At 43.3% G+C, this 19968-nt stretch overlaps 1 protein-coding gene across 29 annotated transcripts in view; it reads left to right on the forward strand.

Moving 5' to 3' along the window:
- Positions 1-19968, forward strand: part of PARD3 (par-3 family cell polarity regulator) — a 655030-nt gene that overhangs the window by 456143 nt on the left and 178919 nt on the right. For 10 of the 29 annotated variants that reach the window (XM_080812105.1, XM_080812106.1, XM_080812109.1 and 7 more), the window contains one exon: positions 2317-2438. The exons of the other annotated variants lie outside the window; for them this stretch is intronic. In XM_080812105.1, the coding sequence (XP_080668231.1) occupies positions 2317-2347 (31 nt within the window). In that variant the 3' untranslated portion in view covers positions 2348-2438. Of the gene's footprint in view, positions 1-2316; positions 2439-19968 lie in introns of those variants that run through there. 29 annotated transcript variants of the gene reach the window in all.

The following is a 19968-nucleotide window of genomic DNA, read 5'->3' on the forward strand; positions in this document are numbered from 1 at the left end:
GATGAGTATGAGCCGTGTTAGGAGAGCTTAGACCATGGAAGTGTCTGAGTTCCACAGAACAGAGCTGCTTCCCCTAGGAGAACAACACGCCACCAAGTGAAGAATGTAAATCTCTCTTAAGCAGAGTCTCGGTATCTTGTCTAGTTTTCTTGAGTGTGGCTGTCTTCCATCTAGGTGCAGACCCCTGGCTCAGCCCTTTGGGAAATGGTTGAAGCTTGCCAGACACTTCTCCTTGAAAATGATCTGAGAATAATTTATTAAACATAAAATATGGGTTTTGTCTGATTGACTCTTGGCTCTTAATCCTTCCTTCACACCATTATTTTATGTTCTTCGTATTGGAGAAGACTCTTATTAAGGTGTTGTTAGATTTTTCAAAACATTTCGTAACTACCTCTCATTCTGAATCTCACTGTTTGAAACCAATACAGTCTCAGGTTGCTTCTTTTATGTTTTCTTTTTTTTTTAAATAATGTAGGGAATATAGTCCGATTTTAAAATTAGTCTCTTCCTTTCTTTTTGTGCTCTTGTGGAGAAGAGCATGTGATTTCCTTAGCAGTGTTGCTTTTAAATAGCTTAATCAAAATGTGTATGTGCATATACATTTCTTAGATCAGTTTGTAAGGAAGTTCGAATGAGGCTGCCCAGTGGAGACCTGAAGTACAAACCAAGGATGTGTGTGTGTCTGTGTGCAAGCGTGTGCATTTGTGCGTGTGTTTTTATGATTTTGTTTCTGTGTTTTGTTTCAGGTAACAGAAAGATAAAGCTAAGGGTTAGGGGCATTAGATATTGGTCTAGCTTTCTGGGCACATGAGCTTTTTCTATTTAGTCACTCAAGGAGGTAATAATAAGTTTTCCTTTAAAAACAGGCTCACAAGCTCTCCGTCCCACCATCTCCCTCCACAGCTCCCCGCAAACACATACACTCTCTTCCTACCCCTATAGATTGTCTGTGATTTGGGGTTCAGTTTGAAGAGGGCCAAACATACGGACCCTGTTTTTAAAAGGGCACCAGAGGAAACCATGGCACCTTGCATAAGTATTTTTATTTATTGGTGTAGTCAGAGGACATGGTTTTCTATTTCACACATTGAATGGTAGTCACAAAGATGATTTAATTATTGATAAACAGCTCTAGGAAAGAATGTGTTGAGTCCTATGAATCACTCCTCTGTTTATAAAGTATGGAGTATATGAAGTGCAAAAGCTGTCTTAATGCAAGTTTTAAATCACAAATTCAAATCTATAAGAAATCAAATAACAAATGTAAAGTGTTTCATGTTTGTATGAATTTCTCATTGTATATACTACATCTTCTTTTGCACATAAGGAACTCCTATTGCCTTAATTAAAATGGCTTTGTAGCTAAGAAACCAGAGTGCGCTTGCTAAATAGGTAAACATGACTTGTAAATGTAATCATTCTTTGTGTAAAGTGCAGAACAGAGGGAGGGTCTGGAATTTTGAGTCTTTGTTTATGTTTGATTCTCAGATGCTTGCCTATTCACATTTAATACTCCAAAATATTTTTGAGAATTCTGCAGTTATATGAAATTGTCCCTAAAGAGGGAAGGAACTAAGTCTGCCCTTTAGAAGGAGAGAGATTTATTATTTAATGTTTTAAATGCGTTCATGTTTGAAGGAAAGCAGTAGCATTATTCAGTAACATGCTTTTGCCTGGTGTCTGTCTTTAAATTGAAATAATCAATACGATAATAAAACCCTATATTAGGACAATATTCTCCAACAGTAAGTGTTGAAAAAATTACGTGTTGCCCTCCTTTTCGGCCCCGGAGTAAGTACAATTTGATATTGCTTTGCCTAAAAGATTAGAATGGTTCTCTTTCGAATGTCGTAGAATTGCATCCACTCTCAAACTGAAGGTTTCTTAGAGGTGACCTCACTGTGCACATTTCAGGTTCATTTTGTGCTTTTGTCCATATGTGACAGCTGAGAACCTATCACTATGGAGAGCTAAAGCAAAAGTAATGTTGCATTATTACCATTAAAATTGAATCCTCCAATTACACTTAAAATGATTACGTGGGTCCCTGCAGCATTGTTTTATTTAGTTCTGTAAGAGGAAATAGGTAATTTAGTTTGAAACCTTGTTTGGTTGAAATCAGATACACTGCTATCTTTCCCCTTTTAGAATATGATAGTTTTCAGACCACAGTGAACATGATCAGATTTTAAGACTTAATGTTGTAGCTTAGATTACACTCTTTAGGCTTTGAGAGAATAACAAACAGGAATGACTGTTGCTTCCCTTACCTGTACTTACTAACTGTGTGTCTGTACCGTGTTTCTCATTTAGCCTTGCCAAACTGAAGCCTGAGAAGAGATGAACAACAAACCAGATTCAAAAAGGTCTCGAGAAGCACATATTTGCACAGTTGATTTTTAAAACAAACAATAAATTTACTTTCAATGAAGTCTTAGTGGCTGTTGACGAATTTTGTTTACGACATCAGCAGTTTCGATGGTTTGGTAATTTCCATATTAATCAATTTGGAACTTTTTCATCTTGATTTTGAGCTTGGGGGTTTAAATTACTGCTTGAAAAGGCAGAGAAGTGTTTTTTCCTATCATTTTTATTAGCCCCTTTTTCATAGTGGAAAACCATAGTCTAGCTGCTGGCGTATTCAGAAATCATCAGCACACACCAGTCCGATGTTAGAATCTGCTTTCGAGACGATGTAACGTACCCGTTTGGTTTGTGTGACATGGTGGCGGAGGTCACAGGCAGGTGGCAGGGAGGCCTGTGGATTGGGACTGTCACCCACTACTTGATAACCAAATCTGCCGGTTTGCAAGGTACTTTTGAGCAAAGTTGAATCCCTTCATAGGTTACAGGGCTCAGACAAAAGATGGGGGCTAGGAAAAGAGCTATCTGTGCTTGGGGGCGTGGCTGACCCAGCAGGTCGTTCCTGGGAAAACGTAGAGCCACTCCAGCAAATAGTAATTCTGAGGTTTGCTGAGGCCACAGGGAGTTAAGAGCACATACCCTTTTGTAACAGGGTTTCTGGAAAGAGTCTGCCTGACCACGGGTTGTAATCACTACTCTCTGAATATGCGGGTGGGTCTCAGCCTGTCCTTCCTTTAGGAGGCAGCTTTCTGCTTAGAAGAAGCCTTAACTCACCACCTCTCCCTTCTGTGTGTCTTCAGAATGGCCGGCAGGACTCTATCTAGTAAGCTTCATTCCCCGAGAATGTTGGAATCGTATCGCTCTTGAAAATAAACATGATGAAACAGAGAACCATTTCATAAAGGGTGTCACGGAGCTGGGTTGTGCACCTGTGAGGATGGAACTCCGCCCGCCCCCGCCAGGCAACAGCCCTGACCTGGATCCCAGGAAGGAGGCTCCCAGAAGCCTGCTTATTTGTTGATGTCGGAAATAGCGGGACTTGTAGATTTTTATAGCTCAGGCCTAATTGCCCTGTGGATGAATGTGACCGGTTGCACATTGGTAACATTAAATGGCACTCACTCTAAGCTGCTGCTGATTTAGGGAATGCGGTTAAGATAACATCTGTGGGAAAGTCTGCCCATCTGTATGAAGGACAGGCACAGTCCTTCCTAACAGAAAAGAAAGGACTTGAGAGATCTTGCGTAATTTTACCTGATTTCTCGTTTGTGAGCTGGACAGAGACCAGCCCCATTGTGTGAGTACACGTACGGGGGAGGATCCCTCAGAATAAGTTTCAGATCTGTGCAACCGAGGACTTAACGTTTGCTTCTAATTCGAATGGAGACGAGGTTCCCGTTTTTAACGCAGGAAGATTGTCAGGCTGACCTGTTAGCAAAGGCAAGTTTGAGGGTAGCTGATATCATATTCTTCTCGAATTCTTCTCTTTCTTGTTAGCAGTTTTAAATAGAGAGCCCCTGACATCTACAGCGCGGAAGCTGACTGCGAGGAAGCCAGGGGAGGCACAAAGCATGACGGCGAGGCCTTTCTAAGACCTTTCCTGACGCTCCTTAACGCTGCCTTTGCAGAGACCTGCGGCATGAATATAGAATGCCCGTGTCAAGGATGACACCTACTTTATAGTCTCTGTAAAGCAAACCTTTTCGTAAAAGAAATTTTTGACAGTTCTGAGATGCTAAGTCAATTTCAATTCCAGACGGTGTAGAAAATGGAATCTTTTTTCTGCAATTGATGTGAAAATTGAAGGCTAGTGACTATTCATTCTCTAATAACACAGGGTAAATAAATACGATCACACCATTGAAAAATGTCCTGAAAGACAGGCCAGGCTAATGACATTTACCACAACATGTATTGGGAATATTCTCTCTGAATGTTTTTATTTGTTACCATTAGAGGTTCTGTATCTTTCACATTAAATATAATGGATCCGAGTACCTGGTATTCCTAAATATATTTTTATCAAGCCACAAATTATTACATAAAGGTAATTGATTCTTGCAGATAGGCTTTTAAAGAATTCCCTGGCGAAGTGACCGCTTACATAATTGAGTGTTGGATGGTTTTCTTTTGACCTGTTTAATAATAGCCAATTTAGAGACAAAAGACTAAAATTGGATTAAATTTCATATCCTAGTGAAATGACCATGTCTCCCGTTAACCTTTCTACTTTTCTGGTTTTAGCATGGATGAGATTTAAGGTAAGGCCTGGACGCCCTTCTCCACTGGATCATTCCCTTTGTCCTACACTGTGCTGTTACTTCCTCTAGGTTAGACTGTCTTAACCTCCCTTCCCTTTCAACTACGACCTCATTTTCTCTCCTGCGCATCCCAACACGCCCTTTGATAAATTAGTATTCATCCTCTTCGCTTCTCCTGTTCTCTCTGAAACTGCCTTCGGTGACACCTCATTCCCCTGGGCTCTACAGCCTGTTCCCATGCAGGTGACCAGGGACCTCTTCACGGGGCAGTGTTCCCTGCCCCCTCAGCTCGCCTGGGTGGGCCCGTAGCACTTGGCACGTTGACGATTGCGCTTCTTCGAGATCACCCTCGCCGGGGTCTCTGCCTTCCATTCTAGCCTCTCAGTTCCATCTCCCTTTTCAGTCCCGTGCCAGGCTCTGTCCTTCAGGTAGTGGAGCTCCCCCTCCCCCACCACCAGCTCAGTCCTCAGTGCTCTTCTCTTTTCCCCTTCTCAGTAACACAGAGTTTTTCTGTTCTTAGGAAACAGCCTCTGGACTCTAAATACAGCCCGTAGGCAGATGACTCCCAAATTCACATCTCCCACCTGGGCATATTCTTCGAACTCTAGATTTGTAGGCCCTCCGTCCTCTTCCCACGCTCACTTGAATGTCGACACTTAACGTGCTTCCAGCTCAGTGCCTCATATTGCTTCCCTCTTCCTGTTCCTTCTACCTTCTTCTTCTTCTTTTGCTTCCTTCTTCTTCTTCTTCAAATTATTTATTTGAGAGAGAGCACGCACGCTCACACAAGCAGGGAGAGGCAGGGCTAGGGGAGGAGCAGACTCCCCACTGAGCAGGGAGCCCGATGCGGGGCTCGATCCCAGGACCCTGGGACCATGACCTGAGCCGAAGGCAGAGGCTTAACCCGCTGAGCCACCCAGGGGCCCCTATTTCTTCCCTTCTGAGATAATGGCAACTCCGTTTTTTGTTTTTGTTTTTCAGTTGGTTAGGTCCAAAACCTTCAAGTGACCCTTGACTCTTACGTTTTCCTTACATTCCACATCCAGTTTATTGATGTACAAAAGCAAAGGCCCACTTGGTTTATTAATTTCTGTAAAGCCCTGGTATGTTTCCGTACCTCCATCCTCCGCCTCCCGGATGTCAGCAGTAATCCTCCAACCGCCCTTCCTGTTCCCACCTCACCTCCACTCAGTACCTTCTGAACGCTGCGCTAGAAGTCATGTCCTTTCCCTCCTCTGCTCAACCCCCAGAAGCCTTCCAAGGCATTCAGAGGAGAGGTTCAAGGGTCACCTGTGGGACACCTCCCCCCCCCCCACCATCCGGGACTTGCCTCCTATCCGTAGCCCCTCTGACCTCTTTCCTTCTCTTGCCTCTGCTAACTTCACTCTGGCTACACTGGCCTCTCCTCTCGCACCTGCCAGGCCCACTAGAGCCTTTGTCCTGGCTCGTGTCTCTACCTGGAATCATCTGTTCTCAGATACCCACAGGTTCGTGAGAGTCAGGTTTTCGGGGCGACTCTCCAGCCTCACCAAACAGCACTCCCTCCCACTGTGACCCTTCCTGTCCCACTTTTTGGCACTGCTTTTCTCCTCCGCACTCACCACGGCCTAACATAGGATGTATCACACTTGACATAACATTCGGTTGACAGTGGCAGGGATCGTTGACCTTGGCCCTTGCCTGGTGCGTCATCAGGGCCCAGTGAGTGTACCAGAGGTCAGGACATCTGTATGCAGTCAGTGGGTCCTCCAGCTTCCCACGGCCCATCTGCCCCTTGGTGCCCGAGACGTCACAGGCTGTGGAAGGAAGCTCTGCTTCTCATGCGGACTGCTAGAATTGCCTTGGGATTCCCTGTCCTCAGAGCCGTGGGCAGCCAAGGACTCAAGAAAGCCCCCCTAAAAGGACTCCTGTCCGTGCGGCCCAGAGGGTTCGAATGCTCAGGCATAATAAGTCTCCTCCCTTCGTCCCGGAAGTGTGGTCTTCAGACCAGGAACACAGCAGGCCCTGGGAGCCTGTCAGACATGCAGAATCCTAGGCCCCTCTCCAGACCCACTGACATCAGAACCTGCAGCTTTACAGCCCTAAAGATTTCTGTGCACACGCCGCGGGGAGAGGCCGTGCAGCCCCATTCTGCCTGCTCCTGGAGTTTGCCTGCGGGATTGAGCTCCTCTTGGCCACAGTGGCAACAGGCTTGAGAACACTCCTTTTGGGCTGCTTTTCCTCCCTCTGCCCCCATCATGTCTGCACTCCCCTGTCATTCCAGTAAACCACTGGCCTGAGTCCTTGTCTCAGGATCTGCGCTGAAATCCAGACCCAGATGTGTTTGTTGACTGAATGAATACATCAACTTCCCAGAGTAAGCAGTGGCAGTGTAGGTGAGAATTTCTACCTGGAGTAATTCTGCAGTTTATGACAAGCTGTCATACCGGGGCAGTGCTGGTGCGTGCTCCCATCTTTGGAAGATGATGTCACTCCAAAGCGTGTCTGTGACTGACCAAGACAGTCCCCAGAGAGCAGGCCTTTTCACGCTCCATAGGTCTACATCATGTCCTTTGGTTTATTGTTCAAGTTACTGTTTTCTCTGCTCTTAGTAGCCATAAATGATTTAAGTATTCTTCATTACGTCAGACTTTTAAAGAAAGATACAATTTCCAAATTAAAATCCTTCATGCCAAGCAGGCCCCAACCTTTAAGCTTTGGGTCGTATCGCCGAGGGGTCACAGATTCGAGCAAGGAGTCAATGTTGAAATTGCCCTGTTAATGCCTTCCTAAGCCTTAAAATGTCAGGCTCAGCAGATGGTGCAAGATTCTGTCCCTAAAAGAAGTCGGAACCCTTGTTTTCCTCTTCACAAGCTTCCCCAAGCAGCAGATGAGGAGCTGGTGAAACTGCCCCCTCCCTTCTGAAGACCACACCCGCGGCCTTGACAGCCTGGGTCCTCTACAGGTGCCACCACCCATAGATGGCGCCCTGGAGTTTTCCCCTTTTCTCTACCACCCTGAAGGGAGGACACTTAGCTGGGTACCTGGGGCCCAGCCTCCTGAGGCCTGAGATAGTCCTGATTCTTTTTTTTTTTTTAAGATTTTATTTATTTATTTGACAGAGATCACAAGTAGGCAGAGAGGCAGGCAGAGAGGGGGGGAAGCAGGTTCTCCAATGAGCAGAGAGCCCGATGCGGAGCTCGATCCCAGGACTCTGGGATCATGACCTGAGCCGAAGGCAGAGGCTTTAACCCACTGAGCCACCCAGGTGCCCCTGGGATAGTCCTGATTCTTAAATGAGTTGTATCTTGGGGTAAAGATAGCCATACCTCCTTAGTTGCTCCTTTAGTATAATATTTACATATTGTATATTATAACATCCATCTCTCCTGTGTTAAAAAGACTGTCATTCTAGTTTATGTAACACTTTTAGTCCTTATAAAAAAAGAATAAAAGAACAAGTTTACATTCTCTACCCAAACAAAGGAACAGGGACTTTGAAATGAACTGAACCAATACCAACTAACTACATAACATCCCTACTGTCTGTATGAAGGCTTCTCTGTGTCTATTCTCCCAGTAATTTAGCGTGTTATCTATTACCACCTCTCGGCGCCCATTTCTGATTTCGTTGGGTGACATGCTGGTCATGAGGACTTCCCGAAGGACAGAAAGCATCCCTCGTGGATTGTGCTTCTGCTGGTACTGTGGCAAGCATTTAGCATTCATTGCGTGTTGATATTGATGGACGTCTGCTAAGAACATTGTGGTAATGACTCATTTAATCCTTATAATAACCCTATAGGGTGGGTGCTCTTTCTAATCGGCTGTTACAGGTAAAGAAAGTGAACACACACGTTCAGAGGTTACTGATGACCAAGGTCACACCGGGGCCCCGGGGCAGAACCACAGCGATTTTGAACACGGGTCTACCCCTAAGGCCACATTCCTACCCACTCTGCTGAACCAGCTGAACCGTCTTAGCCTCGTCCAGTGGGTTGAGCTGCCGTGACGACCCGGACGAGAGCCAAGATGGCCAGCGGTTTATCACGTGACGTGCCGTTGCTATTGTGTGCTAGGAAAAAAGAGAGATCCCTGTTGCTAGCTGGGAAGTGTGGAAGTTAGTATCTTTTGAGCCAGACTTTTAACTTTTGTTCCTATTTGATTTTTTAGCATCCTCTATCTATGGTCTTTTCTCTCTCAAAACAATTCTTAAGGACTCAGGAGTTTTATTGTTAATTTAGAAATTACTAATTGCCATATCCCTTCCCCCATACCTGACCCTCAAACCCATCTATACAGTACCCTGAATACTAGTGATGATTTTTTAAAAAAGAGAACAAAGGTTAGCCCTATGCCTGCTCTCTTCTTTCAAGAGGGCTATTGAGTCCTATAAATGCTTAAGTCCTTTCCTGTTTTTATACCTTCTTTTCCCCTTACTGTGTACCTTCTTGTACCTCAGATCTTGCTCGACAGCTGCTCTTCCTTTCATCTTCTGCTGTTAATAGTCGTGAGGCCATGTGTGTTCGCAGTCTTGATTTCCTCCATGAAACTCCCGATGTTCCCTATCTCCCTGTTTTCACCCTTGCCCTGTCAATGCCACCTGGATTAGCAATCCTGCCGATCCTCGGACGTGCTGCCACAGAGACCACGGCTCAGTCTTTAGGGCTGTGCCCCTTGGAAGACCAGTGCAGCTCAGAGCTGCCTGTCCGGCACTGCTCATTGTGTGTCTGTCTGGATCCTCATACCTGGCCAGGGCACCTTTCCACGGCTGCTTCGAGGGAAGTAATCTTTTATCTAATTCCTGCTTTTCTAACTGCTTCCGTCATTAGGAAAGCATCCCAAGTTTACTTTGGAATTCCTAGAATTTCAGGTTTTCTTTTTTACTTTATCTTTTTAGGGTATAGGGTTAAAAACTTTTTTTTTTTTTAATTGAGGAAATGATAGCATCAATTTAATCTTAGTATAGGGTGATTCTGGAAGTTTAAGGAAGTCAACTTTGGACCCACTGTAAGATAGTTATTCTAACAGGATGGACATTTTCCCTTGATGAACTTTCTAGAACAGAGCAACAGCCAGATGCTTAGAGCACAGCAGCAAAGCGCTGATAAGCATTTATGTGGGATGTTTTCCGCTACACACCTGAGTTGTCCTAGCCAGGCTGGGGAAAAGGGGATTGCCCTCAAATGAATTTAGTTTCCTGTGTCTCAGCATTCAGGTACATATATTTGCAAATGAGCAGTAAATCTCCTGATGGGCAATCATATTTCAGCACTTAATGATAAGTATCCTATTAAAGACTAACTTTCACTGCTTCTTTGCACATTGGCTGGTGAGAGCCACAGATCTGGAGCCAAGGAAGTCTGCAGCCTGTGAAGTATGGCCTGATGCCTTCCATTTCCTCAATGGGTATTTCTGGCAGGAAGAGCCATTTTCCTGGTGGGGGCGAATGTGGGCTCCTGGCCCTGATCACTGCTCCAAAGGACGGCTTCATTCTCCTACCATATCCACTCCTGCCTCACCTTGCCAGCGGGAGCAGCCTGGACTCGGAGGCAGGCACAGAAAAACATGCATCCACGTGCCTTGTGCAAAGAACAGCTGGGGCAGGCAATGACTTCTGAGCATTTTGCTGCTCACCTGGCAGAAAACTGTTTCTGATGGTGAGCAAGGTGCTGGCTATGGAGTGGGTAGGATATCTTAGTCATTTTGAGGTAAAGCCATTCGAAGGTACATTCGACAAGTGTTCCCTGAGGGCCTGCTCTCTGCTGGGGACCATACTGGGGGCCGGGGATTCCGTATAACTGAGAGAAGACAGGCCCCGCCACAGCGGCCCTTTGGAGGGGCTGGGGGATTTAGAGCAAGTGTGCCCTGCCCACAGTAGGGGCAAGAGTCACATCCCTCCAGAAGATGACATTAAAACTGAGATCCAAAAGATGTTTTCTCTTTTTCAAGGGGCTTCTGGGGCAAAGGTGTATTGGGCATCGGTGGGATTCAGACTCTTGATAACTTTCCTCAGTAAGAAATATATTTTGCCTTGCAAGCCAGTGGACCCACACACACAAAGTCACTAAAACCAACATTTCCCGGAGTAAGACTGGCCCTTCCTCCGTGTGCTGTGCTCTGATGTACTGGTGAGAGCCGGCTGAGCAGAATGGTGAAGAGCATGGATCCCGAGGTTCCATCCCCTGGGTCCAAATCCCAGCTGTACACTCTCCAGCCTTGCGTTTGCAGCAAGTTAATGAAGCTCTTTGTGCTCAAAAATAGAGCAAAAAAATAACTGACGTATTCATCCCCGTTGCAGACCTTCACAAAGAATTACAGAAATTAGGATATGAGGGATTAATTTTAACAAATTTAATGATTGGTTTTGTTGACCATGGGATCCGAGAGAATTTCTCATTCCCTCTCTCTGTGTTGTCTTTCCTCCTCCGCCTTGGCAGGTATCTTACTGCTGAGTCTGTGACCAGAGTTGAGTGTGGATCAGGATGACATCAGCTGCTCTGAATTATAATAGGACCTTAGTTCCAATTTTCTCTCCTGTTTACAAAACAATAGAAGTACTTAGTTCAGATAAATAGCTTGCTTCCTCACAGTTCCTGCTTTAAAATTTACCTTTTTTTAAAAAAATTTTATTTTATTTTTTCAGTGTTCCAAGATTCATTTTGAAACCTTTTTTTTTTTTCAAATTGTGACATTTAACCATTATAACACATAATAGGAGTCCTCACTCTATACTTATGTACATCTCAGACTGTTTCCCAGGATGTATTTTCTCAAGATTCGTGAGTGCTTCCGTTCCCATGGCTTCTAAAAAAAACCTGATTTTACCATTTACAGATATCTTTGTGTTTCAAGGCAACCGTGTTCATCTTTTATATTCTATCCAAGGGGATATAAAGTTTGGGATATAGTCAAACTATTAATGCTTTATGTAAACTATTGAAATTGGTATATTGAGCATGTGCCCATTATTTTTGGTTTGTTGCCTTTTCTGAAGGGCTCCTAGCTGTGCACTGCCTATCTGCATTATTTTAAAAAACTTTTTATTATTTTTTACAGGTGTTTTTAATATCATGAATCATTCTGTGTATTATGCACTTTATAGTCATGGTTGCATTCCAAAACATTTCAACTAGGTTTCTTTCTGGCAATATATTTCCCATGAAAATAGAGAATTATGTGTATTTCCTGCTGTGACACGATTTTGATTTCTTTTATATTTTCAATAATAAAATACTGTAAGCTAAGTATCATTTTTTAAAAAGTAGAAAACGTAACTAGTTAGCTGTTGTTTGGTCATAGGTACCATTGCAGTCTTTAAATAGTTTACTACTACGATTTTAGATCTGCCTTCGCAATTTTCATGAACAAATAGAAAAAAGCGTATATAACATTTTCCCGATGGAGTTCTTTTTTTGGAAAGGTCGCATATTTAAATATAGTTTTATCCATACGGGTCTTATTACCTTTACTGTCAAAATTCCGTGCTCTTACTCTTTTTTTAAAAATTTTTTACTTTTTTAAAGATTTTTATTTATTTCTTTGACAGAGAGAGATCACAGTTAGGCAGAGAGGCAGGCAGAGAGAGGGGCGGGGAAGCAGGCTCCCTGCTGAGCAGAGAGCCCGATGGGGCAGGGCTCCATCCCAGGACTCTGGGATCATGACCTGAGCCGAAGGCAGAGGCTTAACCCACTGAGCCACCCAGGTGCCCCCCCGTGCTTTTACTCTTAGGAGTAGACCTCTCTCCATCGAGTCTAGCAGAATTCCTTTGAATGTTATTTTTCTTGTGAGATGGAAGTTAGGTAATTCACTAAAGCAGAATTTTCATACTATTTCCAGGTAGTCTGGTCGGCCACAGGAAATCCCCCTTTCGTTTAGAAGTGTCCTCTATTCTGTGTATATAGTGCGGCTGACAGGCAGCCAACTAAGTTAGAAAGAAACACTTATTAGCAGCCAAGGTAATAGAAAGTGTGTGATGGAGTCTCTATTCCCCAACTGTAGAATATCCAAATAGCATCAGAAACAATGAGGAGAAAATGAAAATCATTTCTGACTCATGGAATGTTGTTTTCTTCTCGATTTCGTACTGAAAGTCTTTCAGCTAGAATTGCAGGTTTGGCCGAAAGAGATGAGGCTTTGTGCGTGTGGTTATTTTCAGTTGTCTCCATTAATTCTGCTGTTGCAGTCTTGGAAGGCTGCTGGCTTCCTCCTGGCCCCCGTCGGCCACCTTGGGTTAACCTTGATGGTGACATCCTGAAGAGGAGATTAGTTGCAGGGAACTGTGGGCCTGAGAGTGAGGTACTGATGGGAGGGTGGGATCATTTACAAAGATGCTTCAAAGAACGTATTTTTCTTTTCTGTTTGGAAAGCCAAATATATGAAAGGAAACTGTCTTTCTTGCCTTCTTATCTCCACGCCTTTATCTGGGACAAATTGGTTTGGTTGCAGCACAGACCCAAGGAACGGTCGTTTAAATGAGACGAGGCTTATTTGTCTCTAATTTACAAGAAGTCTGGAGAAAGGCAATCCAGGACTTGTGTGCTAGGCCCAGAGTGTCAGCGGTGTCACCCGCTTCTGTTCATTCAGCCATCCTTACTACATTTGTCTTTATTTTTTTAATTGTGGTAAAATAGCCGTAATGTTTACCATCTTAACCATTTTTAAGTGTGCTGTTCAGGGGTATTAACATTCACGTTGCTGTCACTGCCGTCTGCCGTCTGCCCCTGAACTCTCTTTCTCTCACACATCCTGACACTATGTGTCCTCTAAACACCAAACCCATTTCCCCGTCCCGCACCCATAACCACCACTGTTCTGTTTTCTGTCTCTCTGAACTTGACCATTCTAGATACTTCCAACAGTAGTTATGTCACTGGCTTATTTCTTTTAACATAATGTCCTCCAGATCCATCGTGCTGTAACACGTGACAGGATTTCCTTCCTTTTTTTTTTATTTCCTTTTTAAGGCTGAATAATATTCCACTCTACTTATATCTCACATTTTGTTTATCCGTTCATCTGTCAACAGACAGTTTGCATCCATCTTTTAGCTTGTGCGAGTCGTGTCACGATGAACACGAGGGTCTTAAACATGTATTTCTACCCTCGTGGTCACTTCGTGTTTACAGCTCCAGCCATCTTGTCAGAATTCTAAGCAAGAAGCAGCAGGAAGGGGGAAAGGGAACTTCCAGTGGAATCGGCCGCCTTTCTACAGATCATTCCCAGAAGTCCCATATCAATTTCTATGAGCCAGAATTTAACAATAAAAGTAATGATAAAACAGTTGGTACTTATGGAGAGCTTATTTGTGTCAGTGCAGAGTGCATGTATAATTCACTGAATTCTCATGTAAACCCATGAGGGTGGTTGCATTTTACCAAAGAGGAAATTGAGGCTCAGAGAGGCTCAGCGAGTTGTCCAAGCAGAGTGAGTCGTATGGCTGTGCGTCCTATAGCTAGTCAGGCAAAGCTGGGATTTTGACCCAGAAATCTGGCTCCAGTGTTTACAGTCCTAACTGTCTTCTACAGTCTTCTCTTCCTGTTCTCAAAGGTGGCTGGGCAAAGTAGCTTGATCCCGGGGAGGCACATTTCCTCTCCCTACCAAATCAGGGGTCCATTTCTGAGAAGGTCAAGGAGAAGGGGATACCTGACAGCCAGGAGCTGCCATGGGGAGTCTGCTGCTGGGAGCCACCTTTCTGAGTCACTGTTTCTCAAGGCAGGTGGAGTCAGACCTCTGAGATTGTAGCTGCTTTATAGCTCTGGGCTGTTGTTCACCCTCATTCTACCCTGCTGGCCAACACCTGCCATGGCTTAACCAGAAAGACAAGGTGTGGCCACAAATACTGAAAAGCCTTATTATATGCACCTCTTGAAATGGTCGTGGTCTTCCCAGCTTAGCCTAGAGGATCCCCATTGACATGGAGGAAGGAAGGAATGAATATATAGATACTTTTGTTAGAAAATCATATCTATTATTTATTGAGTGATTTCTGCCTTCAAAGTGCTACATGCTTTAGAACATGATTACATTTCATCTTTGCTACTATTTTTTATAGATAGTATTTTTACTATTTAATAGTGCCAACTGTCATATATCAAGTAACCTGTGTCTTTTCTGATTTTGGAATACAGGCTCTTCATCAGTGTCCTCATGTTGATACTGACTGTGGTGACTTTTTAACTTGACTGGTTTTTATGGATATATTCCCTAATATATTCTTGGGTTACAGCATGCTAGATCTTACCTTCTGGGACTTAGAGGGTCATCTGCATTCAATCTTAACCATCTCAGTAAAAGGAGGCTTCCTTCTTTAGTGTTTAGGAAGTAGTCCTGATACAAATGGGGGCACTTGGGGGTGAGGATCTACCTTTTACTATCCTAGGAGTCCTCTTCTTATTCTTTGTAAATAATAAAGATACCACATTGAGCTTTGTTGTTTATGTGAAACCCTAGCCCAGTGGTCCTCAGGCCCCAGGGTTTTGCCCTCAGGGCTTCTGGCAGTGTCTGATGACTCCTTGGTTGTCATCCGCGGGGAGGAGTGCTAGCAGCAGGTACAGTTAGAGGCCACGGATGCTGCTGAACATCCCATGATGCATGAGAGAGCCCCCTCCCCCACCCCATGCAGCCCACTGCCCAGGATTGTCTGGGCCAAAATTTCAAGAATGCCAAGGTTGGAAAAACATTGCCCCTGCCCAGTCCCAGCCTCTATGTGACATGTCCTTGCGTTGTTGATTTTCAGACAAGCTACCCAAATGCTTCTGTGTCTTATGTCAGGTTGTCCTTGGATCCCCCTTGAGCAGCTCACTTCAGTTATTGTGGGGGGGACCCCTGCCCCGTGCATGTTGGTGGGCGCTTAAGAGTTAGAATTACACTGGAAATGTTCAAGTATGTTGCAGTCTATCTGGTGTTTCACCCTCAAAGGTGCTTACATAGTGATCTTCCTTAAAGTTTATATTTAATATGATCTCAGTGTCCTAAATAAAGATTTTACTTCATGAGTGACCAGTATATAAAATAACATGAGGAACCTAAGAGGCGTTCAGAGAGGCTGAGGTCAGTCTAAGGGGAGACGAGGATTCTGTGGTAGAAAGAATCGAGGGTGTGGATTTGAAGCTCTGTCTTCCCAGCCCGGCCCCACCGCCCCTGCCGCCCCACCCGGCTGCCTCCGGCTCCCGTTCACACATCTCCCTCTTGTGTTCTTCTAAGAGCTAAATGAAAGAATATGGATGGAAAGAAATTGTAACGTGTTGTACATCTGTCAGCTCGTGTTATTTAAGTTCTTTTCTCATGGGCTTTTTTCCCTTAGATTACTTCTTCCTGCATTAGTTTCTTAGTTTCTAGATAGGTATGCTGAGTGCCTTTGCTAAAAAGGATGTAAGGGTTATCTCGAAAATTTGGGGTAGAAGTATATCTATTTATATTATATACTATCCTCAATAAAGTGACGTTTGCTAATACCCCCTGATTGTACACACTCGTTTCGGCCTGACAGTTTCAAGCTTCAGCCAAGGAAAAGCAGCATAATGATCTCCCGTCAAAGCAACCGTCACTGGGGAGACTTGAGAATTTAAACTGAGACCCGTGGGCTTGGCTCTAGTTCCAGGACGGTTTCTTGGACAAACAGGGCGCACTCTCGCCGAGCTCCGCTTTTTTGGCCCGCGCCTGCCAGGGAGCCGGTGGGGCCGCAGACCACACAGCAGGCCGGGCAGATGAGACCGTGCCGGGGAGATGGAAGTCAGCTGGGAGGAGAGGAATTCCAGGCCAGTGCACAAATCAACAAGTTCTATATTTAAACGCTTGTTGAACTATTTTGTCAAATAAGGAAAAATGTGGTGGTTTGCCATTTGTTACATCTCATGTTCCCTGTTCCACGGGGGCTGTGCTGATTGGAGATGAGACGGTAAACATGTCTCCCTACTCTGAGGCCTTGTCGCTCGAGACCCCGAGCCATCCGGATTTCAGACCCTCCCTGGCAGCTGCGCTCTGAGCCACAGTTGAGTCATAACTCTGAGGCGGTCCCGTGCGTCCGGGTGGAGTGAATCACAGTGTGGAAGAGGAGAGGAGCTTTTCTAGAAAACGGCCATGGCCATGGCCTGCCACCCAGCCCTCGTCTGTGTGTGTGAAACTCACCAGGACCGAGGCGTGCTGCAGGAACTCCGACTTTACCCAGATGTGTGACCATGAGGCCTTTGTTCCTTGAGTGGATGGTGCGACCCAGGGAGGCCCGGACAGCCAGTGGCCTCCAGCTCACGCCCCACAGAGCCCTTTGTTGAGCCTTTTCAAACGTGTCAGCTCCCTACTATTAAATCTGAATATGCAAAAGATAAAAAATGAAAGTCGGTGCCTCTTAATTTACTCTGTAGAGAGCGTTCTCTAAGAAATGTGAATCAACAGAAATTGTTTCTTCTCATCAACAGAAAAAAGTGCTGACTGACACCTTAACTTTACAGATAATGAGATCTTTGGGGAAGTTTTAATCTTTCAAAGTTTCCAGGAGCTATACAAAAGGTCTCTCCCCTTCCCTTCCTCCAGTCATCAATGATCATATTTTCTGTCTTTGTCACTTCCCTTGCTCTGTAAACACAGAAGTACAGAACATATTCGAGAGGGTTTCCGCTGTATCCGTAACTAAATATCTCCTATCAGCAGTTAAAACTTGGACTTCGACTTGCAGTGCATATTTAATGGAGGGTGAATATTTCCAGCTCAAAAAAGATATTCCTAAACTGTACATGTGTTTGCATTGCCACAGAAGCATTTATAACCTGGATGCCAATTTGAGTATCAGGCAGATGGCAATAGAAATTATTAGGATTATCTCTGGTGCTAAATACTTCCGATTCTTTGTCCTAATAGGAAAAAAGGTGTAGAGTAACCTATCTTTCTACCTTTTACTTTTTATGTTTCTCAAGTGCCCTTTTGAATAGATGTGTTTCTTGACTCAGGTCTCATTAGCATTTCTTATAGGGACTGCCTTTGGGGCAGTACCACTTACTAAATTGTTCTGATGCTTTAAGAAAAGGAAAACCATGGTAACCAGATGTAGGGTATGATTATTTGCCTCTGACCTGGCAAAGTGTTGGATTTAACAAAAGAAGCTTAATAGAAATGTTCAAATTGACCCTTCTCATCACTTGGGCTGCTCAGAGCTCAATCAATCTCTCATTATTATCCGAGTTATTCGAGCAAAGGCAGCAGTGATAGTATTTTTCATAATCACTTCTTGAGCCAAATGTAATTTGCAATTTGGAGTATTGTATTATGAAACAATAATGCATTAAAATGAACAGTGCAAGAATTAGGAGTATAGTAGTAAAGAAAGGATCCAGAGAAGTAGTTGTGTGAAAGGCACTCTCAGAATCATTAGAAGTGGACATGACTGATTTCAATGCCAAATTAAGCATTTATAAAAAAAAAAAAACAAAAACACCAGAATTATGTCTTGTTTTTATTATGTTTAGGTGTGTGTGTTTATTTTATATATATTATATATACATCATTTATTATAAAGTCAGTGTAGTTAAAGGGGAAACAAAAAAATAAACTTTTCATATTATTTGCATCTGCATGTTTGGTGTTATGGGGTTTGTGTGGTTTGATTACCTGTGTGGGTATATGTTGGAAAAAAAAAAAGGTGTATCAAGCCTTATAAAAATCTTGTATGGAACAGTAATTACTAATTGACCCCATTTTACAAAGGGAATTTATTTGCTACAGAGAATATGTCATGTAGTCCATGAACTAGCTGATGCCTGAAAAGCTTTAACATCATAATTAAGATATACTTCCACTCATCTTCTGTCATTTTCCTTGAATGGCTCTAAGTACAGATTATAAATATTATTTCAGAGTTATTTATGTATTTATCTTGTGTTTCGAAGGATTACTGTGTCTGCTTGTTTTTTTTTTTTTCTCTTAAGTCTTTCTATCTAGATCCTGTGGTTGTGTGTGTGTGTGTGTGTGTGTGTGTGTGTGTGTGTGTTTGGGTTTGGTGTTGTTTTTAAGATATTTGGGATTTGCAGTGATGCTTGTAAAATTAATATTGATAATGTGCCAGGTTCAATTTCTTTATTGTTGTTTTAATATTTCCTTGTTCCATACATATCCTTCCAGGACTCCTGAAGTGTTGGGTTACGAGGCATATCAGTGCATCCTTGATTAGATAACACAGGCTATGCCAAGGGAAGAGTGCACTTATAAGGACACTTAATGGGCATCCTGAGAAGGGTGTGTTGTCCATTAAGGGTTCGTATACTACATGTCTAAAGGCTGTTCTAGCTTGGTTAAATAGGAGCTATATCTTCTTTTTTTAAAAAAAAAGTTCTTTTTTCTTTTCTGGATGTCAAGCAACCCAAATTTAGTTTATTAAATCTAATCAGACTAGCACTGATGAAAACCGTACACAATCAAATAATGGTTCTCAAGTTTGTGAATTTCCTTCTAAAGAGAACCCCTGCTAAACTCTGCCAAGTTAAAACAGCATCCCATTTTATAAAAGCACTATCAAGTTGTCATGTACCCTTTCTAAGCCTCCGTTCTCATCATTGTTGATTACCAGGTTTTTTTTTTTTTTTTTTTTTTTTGCCTAAATAGAAGCTTTCTGCTTTTCATAATCAGCCTTCTCTTCCCTGATTCATCCAGCATTGCCACAATCTACTGCTGAGCAAATCAGTGCACGATCATGGTAGCGAGTTCTTAAAATGTCACGAAAATACGTGAGATCCTGTATGGGAAGGACATGTTAGAAGTGACTTGTTTTTTTTCTTATTTATAAAATGGAGGCTGAGCCACAAAAAAAAAAAGGTGGGGGGCTAGCCAGAAACTATAAGTGCGTTATTATAAAAGATAAATGCACTCGTTGAATTCTTGCTGTTTTACCCTTGGATTGGGTTTGGATAGTTTGACACGCTTCTGCTGTTGCCTGGCAGTATTTGCATATGTCAGTACAGACAATTTTGACTTGTGGAGTATCATTGTATTTAGAAATATTGGCAGTGTCCTAGCAATGGATCTGTGGGTCGTTTTTATGATCCTTTCCAATGTTGAGGATCAGTTCTTAACCTTGCGTCCAGATTCCTGGTCTTCATAGACAAGTTCCATTTGGGAACAATGTCCTTTGGACCTCACTGCTGCAGGAAACGCAAGATTTATCTCATTTATTTCCACAAAGATGGTTTAATCAGCTGCTCTGAGCATAAAAGGATAAGATGTTAGACTGTCTTTGGTTCCTCAAGTTTTTGTTTTGTTTTGTTTTGTTTTTTCTTGGTTCCTCAAGTTTTTGAGGCTGGGTATGGTGAAAAGAGTCTTGGGTCTGTCTTGGGTAAAAAGAGTCTAAAGTCTGTGTTTGCTACTTACTTGCTAT

Source organism: Martes martes (genome assembly GCF_963455335.1).
Source record: "Martes martes genome assembly, chromosome: 8".
Classification (NCBI taxonomy): Eukaryota; Metazoa; Chordata; class Mammalia; order Carnivora; family Mustelidae; genus Martes; species Martes martes.